The sequence below is a fragment of the Larus michahellis genome, chromosome 1 (assembly GCF_964199755.1).
Source record: "Larus michahellis chromosome 1, bLarMic1.1, whole genome shotgun sequence".
NCBI classification, from domain to species: Eukaryota; Metazoa; Chordata; class Aves; order Charadriiformes; family Laridae; genus Larus; species Larus michahellis.
This window is the reverse complement of record NC_133896.1, coordinates 176,816,249-176,833,572: the sequence shown is the minus strand read 5'-3', so window position 1 is coordinate 176,833,572 and position 17,324 is coordinate 176,816,249. Positions and strand designations below refer to the sequence as shown.

The 17,324-nt window shown below is 39.2% G+C and overlaps 1 protein-coding gene across 4 annotated transcripts in view; it reads right to left on the bottom strand.

Annotated features, from left to right (window-relative positions):
• Positions 1-313: 313 nt before the first annotated feature.
• Positions 314-17,324, bottom strand: part of TBC1D4 (TBC1 domain family member 4) — a 114,090-nt gene continuing 97,079 nt past the window's right edge. For all 4 annotated transcript variants that reach the window (XM_074563837.1, XM_074563846.1, XM_074563855.1 and 1 more), the window contains 7 exons: positions 14,774-14,932; positions 13,050-13,208; positions 12,358-12,602; positions 9,356-9,515; positions 6,879-7,048; positions 4,205-4,381; positions 314-2,590 (listed from right to left, as the gene is read on the bottom strand). In XM_074563837.1, coding sequence (XP_074419938.1) covers positions 2,372-2,590; positions 4,205-4,381; positions 6,879-7,048; positions 9,356-9,515; positions 12,358-12,602; positions 13,050-13,208; positions 14,774-14,932 — 1,289 coding nt within the window. In that variant the 3' untranslated portion in view covers positions 314-2,371. The remainder of the gene's footprint in view (positions 2,591-4,204; positions 4,382-6,878; positions 7,049-9,355; positions 9,516-12,357; positions 12,603-13,049; positions 13,209-14,773; positions 14,933-17,324) is intronic.

Below are 17,324 nucleotides of genomic sequence, written 5' to 3'. Positions count from 1 at the left end.
TCCTCCCAAGATAGATGCACAGCGTAGGGATCGTCAAATTATTATTCTGAACATGCATACGTACTAAAGGTACTGCTACAGAAGAAAAATACCTTTTAATCATTTTATCTTCAGAACAATGAAGAACAATGCAAGACTATTTTCCCCGGTAAGAATTCCTATCTTCCCCGTGTCCTTCTACAAGTCCCGTAGGTTTTTTCCCCCACAACTAGAAACTAAAACCCAGATCCTTTTTGTCTTTTGTGTGAACAGTACTGTTGAGAATGAAGTTGGTACTTGAAGTGTACAAAAATAAAATTAGCCAGAGGCCATGGGAAATGCAGCAATGACATTTATTGGAATTTCTCCAGGCATTACATGAAAAATTTTATAAGTGAAATAGAGGATAAAGCACATTCAGTGCATCTTTAAAAAAAAAAATAGATGTATCCGAATAACCTTGATTCTTTGTAATACACACTACTGCAGTTTCTGGGATTGGTTTTGTATGTACACACCAGCTAAAACTTACTCTGAACAAAACCGCAAAGAACTGCCTTTTCACTTGGCATTTTCCCACCTAATACAATACAATATTCTTGAAATATCTAAACAGATGCCACGTAATTTTATACACAGTGTTAAGACCTTTCACCCCAACTGTAAAAAGAAAGACTGTTAAGGAAATCAATATCTTTAATCAAATAAAACACCATGGAAGTAAAAAACAACAACAAAAATAAAACCCAGGAGATCCCAAACCCCTAAGTGCCACAGCAGCGTGCAGCAAATCAGCATCGTTGATCCTTATTTTTACATTAACATAAAGCATAATACCTAGAAAGCAGTGATATTCAGTCCTTGCTTTCTAAATCAGACAATCTTATGCATAAAGACACTGCTGGATTTGGCACTTCGCTTATCTGTTTTTCTTACTAAAAAAGATTTGTTTCCTGAAATACAGTATAAACGGCAAGAGACAATATGAGCCACTGTAACACTCAATTAACGGTTCAGACATGCACTCCAAAATACGTGCCTATTACACATTTGTCTAAGCCTTCTCAAAAATTCCACTCAAAAACATTTCCAAATCTATATGCATCTTTTTATACCTTTATAAACATATTTTCTCCCTTGAAATGATCAGAGCTTACCTCACCTTCCGCCCAGAACACACAAATTCATGACTTTTGTTTTAAAAAGAAGATCACAAAGCAGTATTAAAACAGGAATAACCTGGAAAGCATTATTAAAACTGCACCTGTACTTCAGAATCCCCTTTGAAATGTATATCCACTGTGTATGTGAAAACTGAAAGGTACATAATATTTGAAACCTGCTTGGTCCTCTGTTGTGCACTTATGCTCAACTTCCTGCAACCTGCCTCAATTTTCCCTTCAAATAAAATTTAAGAACAGCTTTCTGGCTCCCACCACGGTAAGACAAGGCTTCTTGCAGTATTTCTTTGGTTAAATGAGAACCTCTTACACGCCTAACTCTTATGACAGCAAGTCCCCTGTGGAAAATTAACATGAGAATAAATACCATCCACAGCCTTGTTGCCTTCCTCCTGTTCATCGAGACCAACCCCAGGACAGGTGGAAGCAAACAGGCTGGGAAGGAAATAGCAGTCACTGTTAGCTCTTGCCTTTACAAGTCCTGTGAGTGTGTATAGATAACTATTTCTTAGCTCTGAGTTACGGAGGCGGAGCTATGACATGATGCTTTTTGTTTCCAGTTCCAACATGCATGTGGAATTACACTGCTGACCCGTACAGCCCAGGCAGCGGATGGCAGTAGAGCTCTTTCTGTACGAACCAAGTCATGATACTTATTCTGCTTATTGGTCTGTGCACACAATGTCAGTAGAATTAAGAGAGGCACGCATGAGTTCACATAGATTTTAGATTTTCCACAGAAGATGTGAAACATGCTGCTCTTTGGAGGGAAGATTACATTCTTTTTTGTTTTTTCCTTCAAGTATTATTCAACATACACATATATAAAGACACATCATCCTCATTTCACTACAAGACAAGCACATCCAGAGTGAATTTTTAGATCACCATTAACTTGGCTCTGACTACTGAAATTTCTCTTTTTCCTTTAGGTCAACTCTAAATATACATCTACTTATCATAATTACATGTGAGAATCCTTTATTTCCCCCTTGTGATTTATTTACATAATCATAAAAAAATTAATAGCCTGAATTTGCATACTGACAAAGCCCATCTGTAGTTATGAGTGTCCCAGCACTAGTTTTGGATAATACCGTTGCCTATTGCTAAGTCCTTTGAAAGCAGCATAATCATCTTTTCTTTCCCTTTTTTTTTTTTTTTTTTTTGAATAAATGCTGCCTAGAAAACCCTGGTTTATGGCTTACTCCTTATTTTATTTTATTATTTGGATTGTAGTTTACTTCCTTCAGGAGCAGTTCACAGTCAGACAACGCTTCTGCTGGCAAATACTTCGTTATCTGCTCAAGAGTCTTTTGATATGCTATCTTCTCCTGTTCCAGGGACTGAATTAGTGTCTTCATTTTGTTCTCTCGAGTCAAAATAGTCTCCAGGCTGGATTCCAGACTCTGAATTTTAGCATGAGCAACCTGTAAACAGTAACATTATAACAAATTGAGATGCTCTGAATAACTTTTCTTATATTATGATATGCTAAATGTTAAGGAAAGAACTACATAGATGTTTCTAAAAGACATCTGTATAGGCAGATGATACAAGGAATGCCTACTGTGTATCATACACAGTATAGTGTCCTTATAGTGGCCAGATCAATCTGAAGGATTTCCGAAAGCTTTACAGAGGGAAGGAGACATGCAAGCTGCAGCAAGCAAGGGGCAGTTGAGAGTAACAAGGAACTGGAGCTGCAGGTAGACAATGGAAAACAGCAGCTGGAGTAGCACTGGAAGAGATGACTTGTGTGACAGTGATGGAGAACAACACGTAATAAAGTAAATTAGCAGGATGGAGTGGTTAAAGGGAAAGAGAACCTCAATGTTAAGTCTAGAAGCGGACGTGTTCCCTATTCTCCCTCTACAGCTTCCTCTAGGAAAAAAGCAACTGAGCAGTACTCAGAAACCCTGGACCTCAGAGCAGTAGCAAATGTCTTGCAGTGGGAATTGGGGGAAATTCTGACCATTCCTAGGAAAGGGCACAAGCAGAGGAATGCAAAAGCTACACAAAAAAACAAGATGAAGAGTTTAAGGAACTGAGGAAGATGCATTTACAGTATGACACTCTGGAAGAAAAGAAGAGCTTCAATAGAGCCTTTCAAATCAGTCACTCGTAACTATTGTATGCCCTTGGTGCATTTTCAGAACAGAAGTAAAAGCCCAGGCAGCAGCAAATAAATAAATTTAAAAAAAATAATAAAGCAAAAATAGTAATAGTAAAAAAGCAAGTGACCTCTGTTTTCAATATCAAAAGAACACAGCACAGCACCCTTAGCCCACAAACATGAGAATAACGAGGACATGATCTTTCCTTTTTACCCTGTTTCTATTTTCAGGTTTCAGAAGCTGAAGGTGTTCTCTGAGCTCTTCCCAATGCTGTTAAAATTAACAAATTTAAGAAGAAATGGCCTGGTGATGCAAAAAGAAGAGCTTGTCTTTTCAGGAAGAGGCAAGACAATACATACTGAAATCCGAAACAAGTCTGTGCCAGGCTATGGAAGAAAAGGCGAATAAGTGAAGAAGAGAGAGACGACTTTTTTAAAGCATGACTTTATTGGGCAAAGTCTGGTGGGCACTCAGCTGTACTCAAGTCTGCTAGGACAGACCATCTTTCAAAAGCAGGACTTTGAGCTTCAGCTGAAGGATACAGAACGATACTGCCTAGAAAGGTCTGGAGAAAGCAAGCTCACCGCACTATGGATTGTTTCTTAAAACTTTCCAATAGGGAAGCAAAGAGATGAAGGGACAGAGAATTTATTTTTCAGCAAGACACACAAATTTTGCCCACAGATTTTATAGGAGATAAGGGTAGAGATATTTTGAGAAAAAGAAACCTGAATCAAGAAGGTAAAGCCCAAGGAATGACAAAGGAGTTAAAATATGTCTAACAGAAGTAAATCACTGTAATTGAGAGAACTGCTCAACTGCATAAGGTCTTGCAGTTAGGCAACTTCTCATTTAGACTTAAGGACACTTACTCCTCTGATTCATAGATATGACCTCTCCATGAGTTTGTAGTCTTAAGTCATTTACCTGTAGCTTCTCTAACAAATCCATGTTTTGTCTCTTCAGATGATTGTTTGCCCTCTCCAGCTTCTCCAGGGGTTCACCTTCGTCACAGGGATTCACATTTTCCTGCAGTTCATCCTGCAGAACATGATATTCCACTTCATAGGCATGGAGCTGTTTTGAAATATCCATCTCAAACACCTGCCATGAGAGGAAAAACGATTTTTAACTACAGTAGAAAGCACTTATTCCACATGAATGTTTGGTTAACAGGCAACTCTGCTTGATTAACTTAATTTTTTTTCCTGTTCCTCTCAAAAGAGTTTTTTAAGGGGAAATCTACTGTAAGGGCATTTTAGCATCTAGAGTTCTTACTGTAGCCATAATAAATCATGGACTTTAGAATAAATTGTATCATCACTTTTACAATTACCAAATACCATCTCTTCCTATGAGATTTATCAGCAGAAAAGCCTTATTTAATCCAAAAATTTTATAATATGACCAAGTCTTAATATCCCTTGCTCAGGAATATTAAGAAGTTCAAGAAGTTTTTAAATTCAAGTCTCTCCAGCTTGTGATGGGAGCAAGATCACACAATGAGGAAGAATAATACAGGAGTCGTCAGATCTCCACCCTCAGAACTGGACCTCTTGACTCCAAGTGCCCATTTATAGACTTTTATAAAAACACTCTTCATGGTTACAGTTTCCCCGTGTTCCACCTCTGCGTGAATAAACACTATTTTCTTATGGGGATGCTTTGGTGACAAAGCATTCTGAAGACTATGGAACTAGCAGGGATGGGAGCATGTGACCCTTATCTGTTTATACATCTAGTCACAGCCTCTCAGCTTCTGGCAGTTACCAAATAGTTTAGACTAGGAAGGGAAGGATGTCTTCAGTGATATTTATTAATTCTGCTCTTTGTTCTAGAGGTCACAAACATTACACCAACAGAAGACACACACAGATCCCGCAACAAAACAAGTTCTACATTACATTCAGTGTTCTTCAGGTAATTCAAATGAGGTAAAACTTTAAATTACATATGGTGTTCAAGCTGGGCAAGTGCCATTTTCCTCTGTGTAGCTACCCAGTCAGTTCTTTATCAGTGTATTATAGTCCTGCACAATGTCTACATTTTTCTTTCATTATCCACTATAAGAGGACGGTCCTGGGAATTACAATGCGGAGACAGACAAACGACTCCACCTGCAGCCAGCCTAGGTAGGAGCAATATAATACAGGCAGTCTACACATGAATGCAGATCCAGAAGACTGCTCAGCAGGAGATCTTCCTCTCTATAACCACATCCACCCCCGCTCAGGCTACATAACCCATTCTTTACTCAATCAGACCTGTCTCTGCACAAAGCCACTTCTACCACACTCAACGCAGCATGATTGCTCTGCAACCCATGCAGACCATGGGACAGAGATTTATTTTCCAATAGTATCAAAAATATTGAATTACCATCTCTTATCATTGCCGGAATCAGTGAGTTGTGAAGGTAGACACTAAAGTGCCTGACGCAGGTTTAGCATGGCAATCACAACCAGTGCAACAAGGAAATGAAGATTTACACATTGGCTAAAAATGAATTCTTAACTGACAGCACCTGAAACATTCAAGCCATAGGAATGTATCAGTGTTAACTGCACTACTGCATTCGGAGATGGTTTTCTAGAGCTCTTCTGTTATCTCCGAATTACCACCTGAAGGGGAAAACTGCTCAGATTCACAGTTAAGGTACTAGATTGAGACTCATTTCAATTTGCAGCTTCAATGCAGAGGAAAGAAGATGTAGAGAGATGAAAATCCCAGCCACTGACAGTATTTCACAAGAAGCTTTAGCAGGTGCTTTTCCCATATCAGCACCAGCAATTGTTTGTTTCTCTCATAGCCTCACCCTTTACCACAAAGTTACAACGGTACTGATGAAATAACACTACTCCAGTCCTCCTTTCCATTACCCAATAAAGGCAGGGCTCAATCCTGACGGGCTTTTACCTCTGGCATCAAGCACCTGCTAAATGTGATTCTTCCAAGGACAGGGCTGAGGTGAGAAGGGGAAGCTGCATGAGGGCACCCTAAAAGTGATCCCCAGAAGGACAGAAGCTCCCCCTGCCACAGAACAGCAAAAGTTTGTTTGACATTGATTTTAATAACGGCCTCACCAGCCTCCTAATTGTAGGATTTTAAGTTGGAGGTGTCAGAAAAGTTCCTACAGGGGTACCCAGCCCTGTGCAGCCAGAAGTTCAAAGGACCAGGAGAAGTCGTTGTGATGCTGCCTCTTCCCACCATGGCAAGTTGTGCTTCCCATCACAAACTGCTGGACTGCTCACCCAGTAGCAGGGAGCAACATCTGGGTTTAGGTTTGGAAAACAGGCTACTTTTACCCTTCTGATGGTGACACAACATTTGTAAGCAAAGCCACGTTTTTCCCAATAGCTGGGGCACAAAAGAACCTTTGTAGTGAACTTTGAGGTAGCAACTAAAGTCTTGCTAAAACTGCAGTTCAAAATCCATTGAAATTAGTTTGTGTCCTATTTCTATGTAAGTTCCTGGGAAGACAACTCCTTTGCATTTCAAACCAAAAGCAAGATATTGAGAAGACTTTTACATATACCTCAGGCACGATTCTTTTAAAGAAAGCTAAATGGGTGGTAAAAAGTGAAGAGAAAAACAACCTTACCTGGGTAATGATTTTCTCCATTTGAGGCTGAGTCATATCTGGAATAGCGGTTTTAAGAAAATCAACAATGTTCTCAAAACTCTCACATCCCATTATAGATGTTTCTTGACTGCTAAGTAGGCTCAGTGCTACTTTAAATATGACTTCCGTTCCTTGAAGAAAAATAATGTCTAAAAAAGAAGATCATTAAAATATCATGAAAATGACTCCTAAAGTATTGGATAAATATATATATTTGCTGAGATTTTTTTTCTTTTAATCAATCATACTGCAGATTTATTCAGTTTAGAAGTGCAATCTGTCTTATTTCAACATGAGGCTAAAGCATACAAAAGCGTTTTCTGTGATCTTGCAGATGTGAGAGCGCATTAAAGAAAACATCGCATGCTTGTTATGTCTGTAACTGTTATCTGCAATAAGCATTTCATTATCATCTACTGTAGACTACAGACTATTAACTAACTGCTAACTGTTTCTAAATGCATCTATGACTAAGAAGCAATTAAGGAGTGGATCGCAACACAATATACTGACATTTTACTGTTTTCTACAGGGAGAAGATAGCCCTTAAGAAACAATTATGTAGATTCCGTATTATTATTTTAATAATATTTTAATTAAATCATATTATTTTTAAAATCCATAGTAGTGATCACATTGTCTAGAATTTCACAGATTCACACAGAATCACTATTACTACATGGATGTGAGTGGTAAGGGTCTGCAGAAGTCAGTAGACAGACTGCACAGAAACTGGAAACTTGATCACAGTAACTACAAACTCAATCAGCAGCACTGGCCTTGCAGTTACTGAGACGAACGCAGCACATGAGCGGTTCAAATAAGCCTCCTGTGCTGTTGGCTCTGTCACATCACCAAGAGCAGGGCTACGCAACTGAAACTCAACTTCTGATCCTGATACCAAGAGGTCATCTTCTTGGTAACACCAGGACACTGGTGAGGCAGCCATCTCACTTGAACGCAGTTCCTGTAAGTCCCCCTTCTCAAGTCTACGATGCACGTTCGAGCAGCATAAATACAAGTACATAATAGGCAATGGGTGGACATTAACCATCTGTTCCTGGTATGTGACAATGGCCCATAAAACACTGAGGATGCAGGACTCCAAAGCGTTAGGAAGTAAAGCAATATAGTGACTTGCGAGTTTTAAAATGAGAACACGCCTCGCTCAGCTCATTTCACAGAGAAATGAATACTGACACTCCCCACCCTTAAAAAAAAAAAAATCATTTTCCAAATTCAAAGCCTACTGAAGACAAAAAAAAGAACAGAACACTTTAGCCTTGAAATACAAATCAAAAAGAAGAAAACCACCAAAACCAAAAATGCTTTAGTGCCCCAGAATTCAATAATCCACTGGGAAAGTGATGTACCAATCACGTGAATACCACTGAAAAACAGACACACCAATCATTTGATGACCAACAGAGCAGTCATAAAAAGTTTGCTGAAAAAAAAAACAACCCAAAAAACAAACACCAACAAAAAACTCTGTAATGGAGAAATCATTAGGTCCAAAAAAAGTGAAAACCAAAACCAACCAACCAACCCCCTCTTCCTGCCCAAACCGCCACGACCAAACTAATTAAAACCTAACACAGTCCAGTAATAAAACGCAAGAGAAATGTCAGGTTAAATTTCTATAAAAAAAATAAAAGACAAAACATGACAGATGAAAACAGAAAAATCAAATGGAAAAGAAGTCTGGTTTAAGAGGAAGTACATGACACACGCTCCTGAGTTCTTGGTCTATATCTGAGCACAGTGAGTTTTACATTAATTTTTTCTTTTTTTTAAAAAAGCTGCATTAGTAGAGATTTGATTAAGCTGACAGTTCTTATTGACAATAAAAAAATACAAAAGAAAGTACTTGACATGCTGATACTGTAAACACTACAAGGCACAATCAATATTTAAGCTTCTGTACTAGATGTTAACTGAAGAGAAGCATAACATGAAAAAACTATCTAAATGGAACAAGAGACATACTAAAACTAGGAACTTGTTCAATATATACATGAATACCTGAAACAGCCTTAAGTTCAAGTTTACTTTAATTTTTATTAGAAAGCACTTTAGAATCAGTTATTCAGAAATACTTTCTTGGAAGCCAATGCGTTCTCTTTTTTCAATTTGCAAGTTTCTATAGACATGAACTGAGTGCTTAATGCATAAAATACATTTGCAGCAATAAACTTCTTGCTGTTCGCATTTCAGAAGTCTCCTGGCTAATAACAACAGAAATACTTAATTGCTCAAGTCTGATGTTCCAAAGAATACCTTTTGGTTTTCCTCCTTGAAAAGGAGCTGAATCCCACCATGAAGAGTGTTGCTACTTGTCACCCACAAAGTTACCCTAAATGTCCATAGTATGTAGAAAACTGCTCCCTGAGAGTTTCAAAACACAATGGACAACATTGTTCTATTTATTATTGCAAGAGAATAAACTTTCTTACCAAATACTCTGGCTACAAATCCTAATGGAAACTGAGATGCGAACAGCGTAAGAAACCACGGTGCAGCATACAGACTGGGACTGATTTCATTTTCTTCAAGATGATTATACAGGTCTCTGTGATAATCATGAAGAAGCCTTGAGAGCTGATACATCTGAATCTACAGTGCACAAGGGGGTTGGGGGTGGGGAGGGGAGAAGGAAGTAGAGAAAGAAAAGTTAAGCTTTACTCAGTTTTCCAAACCATTCACATTTCACTCGAGGGAAATTAACTCCAGTACAAATGGCACTGTAAAATGAAGCTTAATTGTTACCTGGGGCCTCAAGTGATATCTACCCACATATAAACAACCCACCCCTAATGAATTAAAACCAACACAGTAGTCAATAACAAAGAACAGTTTGAACCTCATTATTAATGAAGTATCATTTCAGATTCACAGGCATAAGGTAAGAAGAGAATATATTGACCTAACTTTATCAACAAACCAGAACTTTCAGTCTTGCAGCAATGAAAGCTGAAGTACCTCTCCCAATATACCAAAACTCTCCATTACAGAGTTGAACTATTTCTGGCTAAATTTACACATTTCGGCTTTCATCCCTGAATCTTGGCCATATTTTGGCTGCATTTAAAACTCCTATGCTACAGTCATCAGTTTAGACAGCTTCTGTACACACAAAGTATGTTAGATACGGTGGGTCAATAGAGATGTACCACACACATATTTCCCAGCACACTTCCCACATGCCAGTGGTCCAGAGAAATTTAAGATACTGATGCAAAAAGCGTTGCTATACAACCTGTAAAAGGTTGCAAAGCAAAAGTGGTTAAAAGTTGCTATACATTGCTAAAAATATCACTCTCTAGCAAACTATTTCCTTTCAATTTTGATAGTTTATATTCCACAGTAAGTCGCTCACAGAACAGAGCAATGCTTCTCTCAGAAAGCACAAGATGAGAGAAGCAGGCATATATTGACTAGCTGTCAGGTCCAATTTTGCTGTCAACAGTGCCTTATGTTTAAGGTGAATCCATTCCTCAACAAGAAAATGACTTATTGGATCCAGCTTCTTTCCTACTTTTAGCAGTCATGTTTCTTCCCTACCAAAAGCTGACTGCACTTGAAACTCTCTATCAGCCAGCGGTATCTGCAAGCAGACAGGCAACTTCTCATTCAGGCAAATTAGCTAAATTTGTGCATGTGTTTGAGTCCTTGCTTTCATTGCCAAAGATACTAATTAAACACAATCTGGACAATGTCGGTACAAAACACATTTACATGTGAAATCTGAATAGTATCACAGGGGCAGTAAACCAATTCGATGAGTTCATTATGAACTAAGGATCTAGATTACTAGTTTTTCCAGACAACAATAAGTCAAATAAGTTTTCATTATCCTAAATAAACATCCAACATTTTTCTTCTACAGGACAGAAACTAATTCTACATATAAGCTTACTCATGTTTCAGTACTGTAAATGGAAAAGAATTCCCAAGTGCTCCTGTTAAAAACCAAAACAAAGGGTCAGGCTTTAGGGAGATCCTTTAAGTCATCCTCAATGGTCTAGTTTGTCTTGAGCAGACAAAACTTGTACTTTTGCCTAGAACAGGATAACTGCCTAGGAGCAAACTGTGGGGAAAGAGAGGTCGTTTCATTTACAGGGCAAAAAGCACTAGAAGTGGGGTAAAGCTTCTCAAACTTAAAATGCGTTCTTCCCAAGAGCTTCTGACAACAAAAGTTTCAGAATCATTTAAATCAAAAGCTGAAATCCTGTACACCTGCATGCTCTCAAACCATCAGATGTTACTAAAAGTCTACAACTGCAGTATAACATAGAGACACTAAAAGAGCATCTTCTGGGGGGGGAAGTCACATAACCATATATCTATCACACTTTGACCCCCACTGGTTCAAAATATACTGGGGTAGGAGGGAACGGGACAGGGAAGATGCAGAACGATGCTTTTTATGGCTGTTCACCCTTAATTCATCACAATGAAGTTGTTATAGCATACTTACATCCACAGTAAAACACTCCTCTATCTTTTTTGGAATAAGCACATACAACTTGTTTAACTACAATTGTGCTGGACATTTACCAAATAAGCACCTAAAGTGACTGGTCATGAAAGGTGGACGGCAACTCCCCCTTAACTTTTTACTTAATTGTAAGTTTTTGCTGTGCCAGGAGCATGAAAAGAAGTGAGACTTTTTATCTGCCTCAGTTTTCTCGTTCTTCACTATGGATTACAAGCTTTAACTCAGTAGTGGTGTATCCCTTTATAATATTAGGGGCTTATAATTATTTAAGTCAGTGGACAGTTGAATCTCAAGGTGAAAGATTTCTCAAACTTTGATACAGATCTGATCTCCTTCCTAAGCAGCCTTGAGTATCTATAGCTAGCTGTTAAAAGACTAATATTGCAGAACACGCATCGTTTCATAAACAACCTAAACGATTAAAAATTCATCTGTTTTCTCTCTGTGTTGAGGGTGGCGGGGTAGAGGACGATGAGAGACAAGAGGTGCAAATGATGAGCCATGACATAGTCGTCCAAAGTACAAATGCCTGTGGAGTACACTGACTGGCCACTGGGTGTCACTATTGATTTGACTTGGAGTTACAAGAGAAAAATCTATATCGAAGTGCTTATGGACCAAAGAAAAGCAAAATTTATTTTTAAACTTCATCTATACAGACGCAAGCATATCGAGTTTTTGGCATAAGGGAGAGAGAGAAGTGAGGAAAAGAAAAGGAAGAGCAAAATAGCAGAGAAAGCAGAGTTTCCAACCAGCAGACGATGGGGACGTGTGACAGGAAAAGTCTGCAAGTTCTGAGCTTCTCTGTTTGCAAATTCGGAGTCAGAGAGGGGTTCGACCTCACAAACTCCAAAACAGCATAAGAAGCTTCTTAAGGCCCTGGAGAAGACGAGCAGCCTCTGAGAGCTCAAAACTCATTTAAAACTCTGGTTTGCTTCAGGAAAAGGACTCGCTTACCTGTAGCGACATCATGTCCGGCCTGTACTGTTTACGGAAGCCAAGGTCGTACATGAGGAATTTCAGCATTTCAAAGGCCTGTTCCTCACTCATATGTAGAAGCAGCACTCCAGCTACAAAGCTTATTCCTTGACAATAACCCACTTCTTTGTCCAGCAAAGAGTAGGCTTTCAGCAGATTAAAGAGTGATAGCTGTCCTGCTCCCAGGTGGGCAGAAAAGTAAGGATGCGTTGGGAACGTCCGTCCTGATGCAAAAAGAGAAGAGTTGTTGATATTTAATTATTTTCATAAAAAAACCCCCCAGATTCATCTGACAACCAGCACTTCTCTTTTCCCATAGACCTCCTCTCTCTGCTTTCTTATGCTGGTTGATCTTATTCAGATCAATCTGTATTTTACCACTCATTTTTGACTGTATCCACTGAGATTTCATATTCTCATCTGCACAGAACTTGCAGAAGCAGCTGCTCGATTTCTCTTTTCAGACAGATGTAGAAGAGCATAAATACAAATAGCATAACTTAAGAAATCATCTGGTTAGAGGACACTAAGTGGCATACACAGAATGTATCCTGACAGCATAGAAAGCGGTGCTGATACAGCAGCATCTATCTCCAGCAACCGCTTCCGTGTTTCCACTCAAAGACACATGAAACAAGTCAGAAAAATCTCCCAGCTACAAACAGACATACCAAGATCTACAAGGATGGCGTGCTGTTGAGCAGTCAGTTGTTTCAGAAGTTCTTTGTAAGAGACATCAGGAGGCTGCTGTTTGTTTGGCAGTCTGTGTCTGACTCGATGTTGCACGGCCAAAAATTGCCAAATTTCTCCCCGACGGCTTTTTGGTACACCTGTGATCAGTCAAAAAAACCAAGAGGCCTAAGCAGGGGCATAGTTTTAGCGCTGTAACACAAGAATTTGCTCTGTCGTAATCTTGCACAAACCATTCTGGAGGATCCCTTACAAACAGTCAGCTTCAGAAGTTGTCTACTCTGCGGTATATTCAACTCAATAGCCACAGTTCAGTCCCATTAACTAAACATTAACCTCAAACTTCTGGCAGTTACACTGACCAGTACATTGGGCAATTAAGACAACACTTGTTTTGCCACATCTGAGTTGTTAACCTCCAGCAGGAAAAGACACATGACTACACGCAGAATGCAGGCCAGCCTGCTTAGAAAGGCTGAACTAAATTCAGAGGTGTACAATGCAGGGAGGTTCACCTCCCCTTTCCCTTCCCAAAGGGCTGCTCATGTCAGTCCATAGGCTTGGAGAAAGATTTACAGATTACAAAATGCTCATCTCAAACCTAAAAGCATTGATGCTGCATACCAAAGGAAGGATGAAGAACCACTCATATTGAAAGACAGCATTTCACTCGAGTCAGCCAAGCACCTGTGAAAGCATAAACTAGATAAAAATACTACTTTGGGACTTCTGCATATGTCCCCCTCACTCTGTAAACTGATCTTTGAAACTCAAAATAAATAGTCAACTCTGCTAATACTTTCCAGGCAAATAATTATTTAACAAGAATACAAATTAGAAAAAGCATATCCTTGTTTCCCAACCCTAAACTACAGTCCAGCAGCAGAAGATAGGGCAGCAAGGAAAGATGTTTGTTGGCAGTCTTCTGCAGGTCACTAACAGGAACAGCCTTATTTCTACTACAATTTTCTTCGGTAGCAATTTAAACTTCCCTTCTGTACGACAGACAGCTTACACTGAAGTATTAGTTTTTCAGCATCTTTAATACAGACATAAGACTTTATGGAGGAGGGCTCAGCAGTGCAATCAGACTCTACATCCACATTATGCTAACAAGGCCCTCTGTCTCCCCTTCTGGCCTATGGCTAGGCCACGGAAAGATCTACTTCCAAGACAAAATCCCCAGCCTTTCATTCGAGGAAGCGAAATACAAGACGACCATAGGTCCAGGTTCCACAAGATGTGGTCCTTCTGACTCTCTGAAGCTTGGTTGCGATTCCCCTAGGTTTTGGGCACAGTCCACACCAGACATTACAGTGCTGCCTGCTCCGTAAGTAAAATCAGAGCATCTGAAACTTAGAGTCAATTGGATAGAAGCCACAGACCAGACACCAGAAGGTCACAGTGCTAGCTGCATAAGCTCCCAAGTTCAATCTTCAATGTAATAAGACATGGGCACAAGATGATACTTTCAAGAGCATGACTATACATATTTCTGCATTGCTGACATTGTAAGCTGCAGACACAGCAGAACGTATTTTCTGTTTGGCAGCAGGAGGTGGGTGCAGTTGCAAAAAGACAATTTTTTCATGATTTTGTGCTACTGGAAGAAGTGTATTGCTGACAGATTTCCTTCAGTATGAAAAGGGAACCAAAAAAAATAAGTCTTCAGACTTCACAGTTAAAAGCCATCCTACATAAATACCTTCTTTCAAAGTGGAATGAATATCTTCCATGTCACATCGGATTTTGGCTCTGCAGTTTAGTAACTTCTTATCCCAAACATTTATGACATCTTTCTGACATGTACCAACTTCATCATAGTCCAGTTTTACTTTTCTTGATTGGAGCTCATCTCTGCTGGCTAGAGCACAGAACACAAAGGAAGAGCACACGAAAAACCAGAACGTCAGAAAATTACAAGACACATCAAATATGCAAAACCCATTCAAGTTAGATGTATCTATCTGATAATCTGACTAGGGATAAATACACCTTCTACAATTCAACAGTTAACAGCTGAAATGGGGCCAGTCTTTTGTCATAAGATGCTGCAGGTAACAATTTAACTTCTATTACTGGGCCTTGAACATTAGTAATTTATGAAATACATGAAAACATTTTTTAAGGCTTGGGGCAAGAAGAAAAATCCACTCAGCACAGTCAGCTTCACCACATCTGCTGCTTCTTTCAACTGCAAAAACACCTTTGATCATTTTTCGCTTATTTATATTGAACATTACAATTGTTTTAATATTGAAAGTCCCAAACACATGAATATTTATGTTAGAGATTTAGGCAAGCAAGCTAGGCAAATCTTCTAAACTGAAGTCTGTCACACTGGTTCCAGTTTCTACATGTCCCTTAAGAGAGGGGATGATGCTACCTGGCATTCTCAGTCTGACTAGAAGTAAGTAGAATGAACAACATGAACCATATCCAGAAAGGTACATCTGTGCTGATGCACAGAACTCATGTTGCTGTATACTTAAAAGGTTTGCTACATAGGACCACCTTGGCACAAAATATTTATTCCAGAGGACTCTCTATTTTTGAAATAAAGCTGCAGAGTTCTCTGGAATTTCATGGAGGAGCAACTTTCATTTCCATTACTGAGAAATTAACTGTGGTTATTATATTATACATGATATGCATCAGAAATACACCCCAGTTCCTCATACTACTGGTGTAAAAAACTGGAATCAAGACCTGAATGTGTGTTAATTTACAGATAGGTTTAATAATCATTGGAATGAATTGTACATTTCACAACACAACCTCTGAAAGCTGCAATTGAGTTTATCCCAAATTTGCCTTGATCTGTGTACATTACTTGCTCCTTGCAGGAGACTCCTTCCTCTTATAGAGGTACCCCCCTCCCCACCATCATCTCCAGGTAAAAGCAAACTCTCACTCAAGTTCTTATACAACCTGCAAAAGACGACAATCAGTTCTTTCGCCTAATCAGCATACTTTGGATACGGCCAATATTGGATGAATCTGTAAGATCATTGCCTAGCCCACTCCAAAAGTGGAGGTGACAAATTATTTTCAGAAGCTGTATGTGACACCTCTGAGACCATATCTACTCCAGACTACAAGGGGGCTTGTAGAAGCCACTATTATGCACAGTGTAGTATACTTCCATGAAAATAGGAACATGATCTCACCACAGGAATTCGCGGCGCAATTGGGGCAATTTTAAATGCTACCCTATTGCTGTGGGATTTTATTTAAGAACGCTCAATCTCATAAGCACTAGAGATTCAAGACAACAGTTAACATATCTCAGTGTGACAATGAACTCCAGAATTAAGTGCATGGGTTATCATTCACCAAATGGTACTTTGGCTCTGCAGTTAACCCTAGTGAAAGTCGGCAAGCTTGTCTGCGGATCGTATTTGCCCTGCCAACTATGCCAACCTTGTTTGCTTGCAACCATCCTTATTAACATCCTTCCTAATCAGCGCTAGGTGGCCTGCTACTTTTTATAGTTCTTATATTTTTAGGTCATCTACTGGAAAAAGTAGCTTTTAGCTGCTGAGAGAAAAAAAAAACAAAAGCAAGTTTGTGCAATTCATAGAACTTACCTTCTGTAAAACAAAGAGCTAATAGTATTCAAGTCTCCTCGACAGCAAAAGGAACAGGAAAAGAGGTTCTATTAATATTTTGCAAATAAAAATCAACAAAACATTAACAGAAAACCACTGAAACCAATTCCACAACAATTCCAGTCTTACACCAGTCATCTACAGATGAATAAATTCATAGCTAGGAACGTGGCTTCAAGCAGAGAAACGGATGCATTTCTGTTATTACATTTCCCATTCCCGAGATCTACATTTAATTGTAGGCTAGGGTGCCAACCACTGCCCGAAACAGCGCTTGCTTGGAACGTATCAGTTCTGCGTACATCCTGTCCATAAAATGGCCCATGTTACAGCAGCCCACAGAAAGGAAGCCTAGAGACAGCATTAAGACAGTTTACTTTTCACCCTTTGAAAATAAGATGATGAATTCTAGCTAGCCAGAGCACCAGTTTCAGTAGCAGTACTTATGAACTTGCATACAAGAACGGAAAATGCTCCTTGGAGCACAAACCAAGATGTGGGCTGGCAAATGGGTGCCAGTTTGGAGACTCCACTGCTGACACTCTGGTTTTCACCACAAACGATCAGGCAGGCAGAACTTATCTTCTACCTATCAGTTACAGAATGGAAATAACCTAGAACTGAGTCTTAAGGAACTGGACTGAT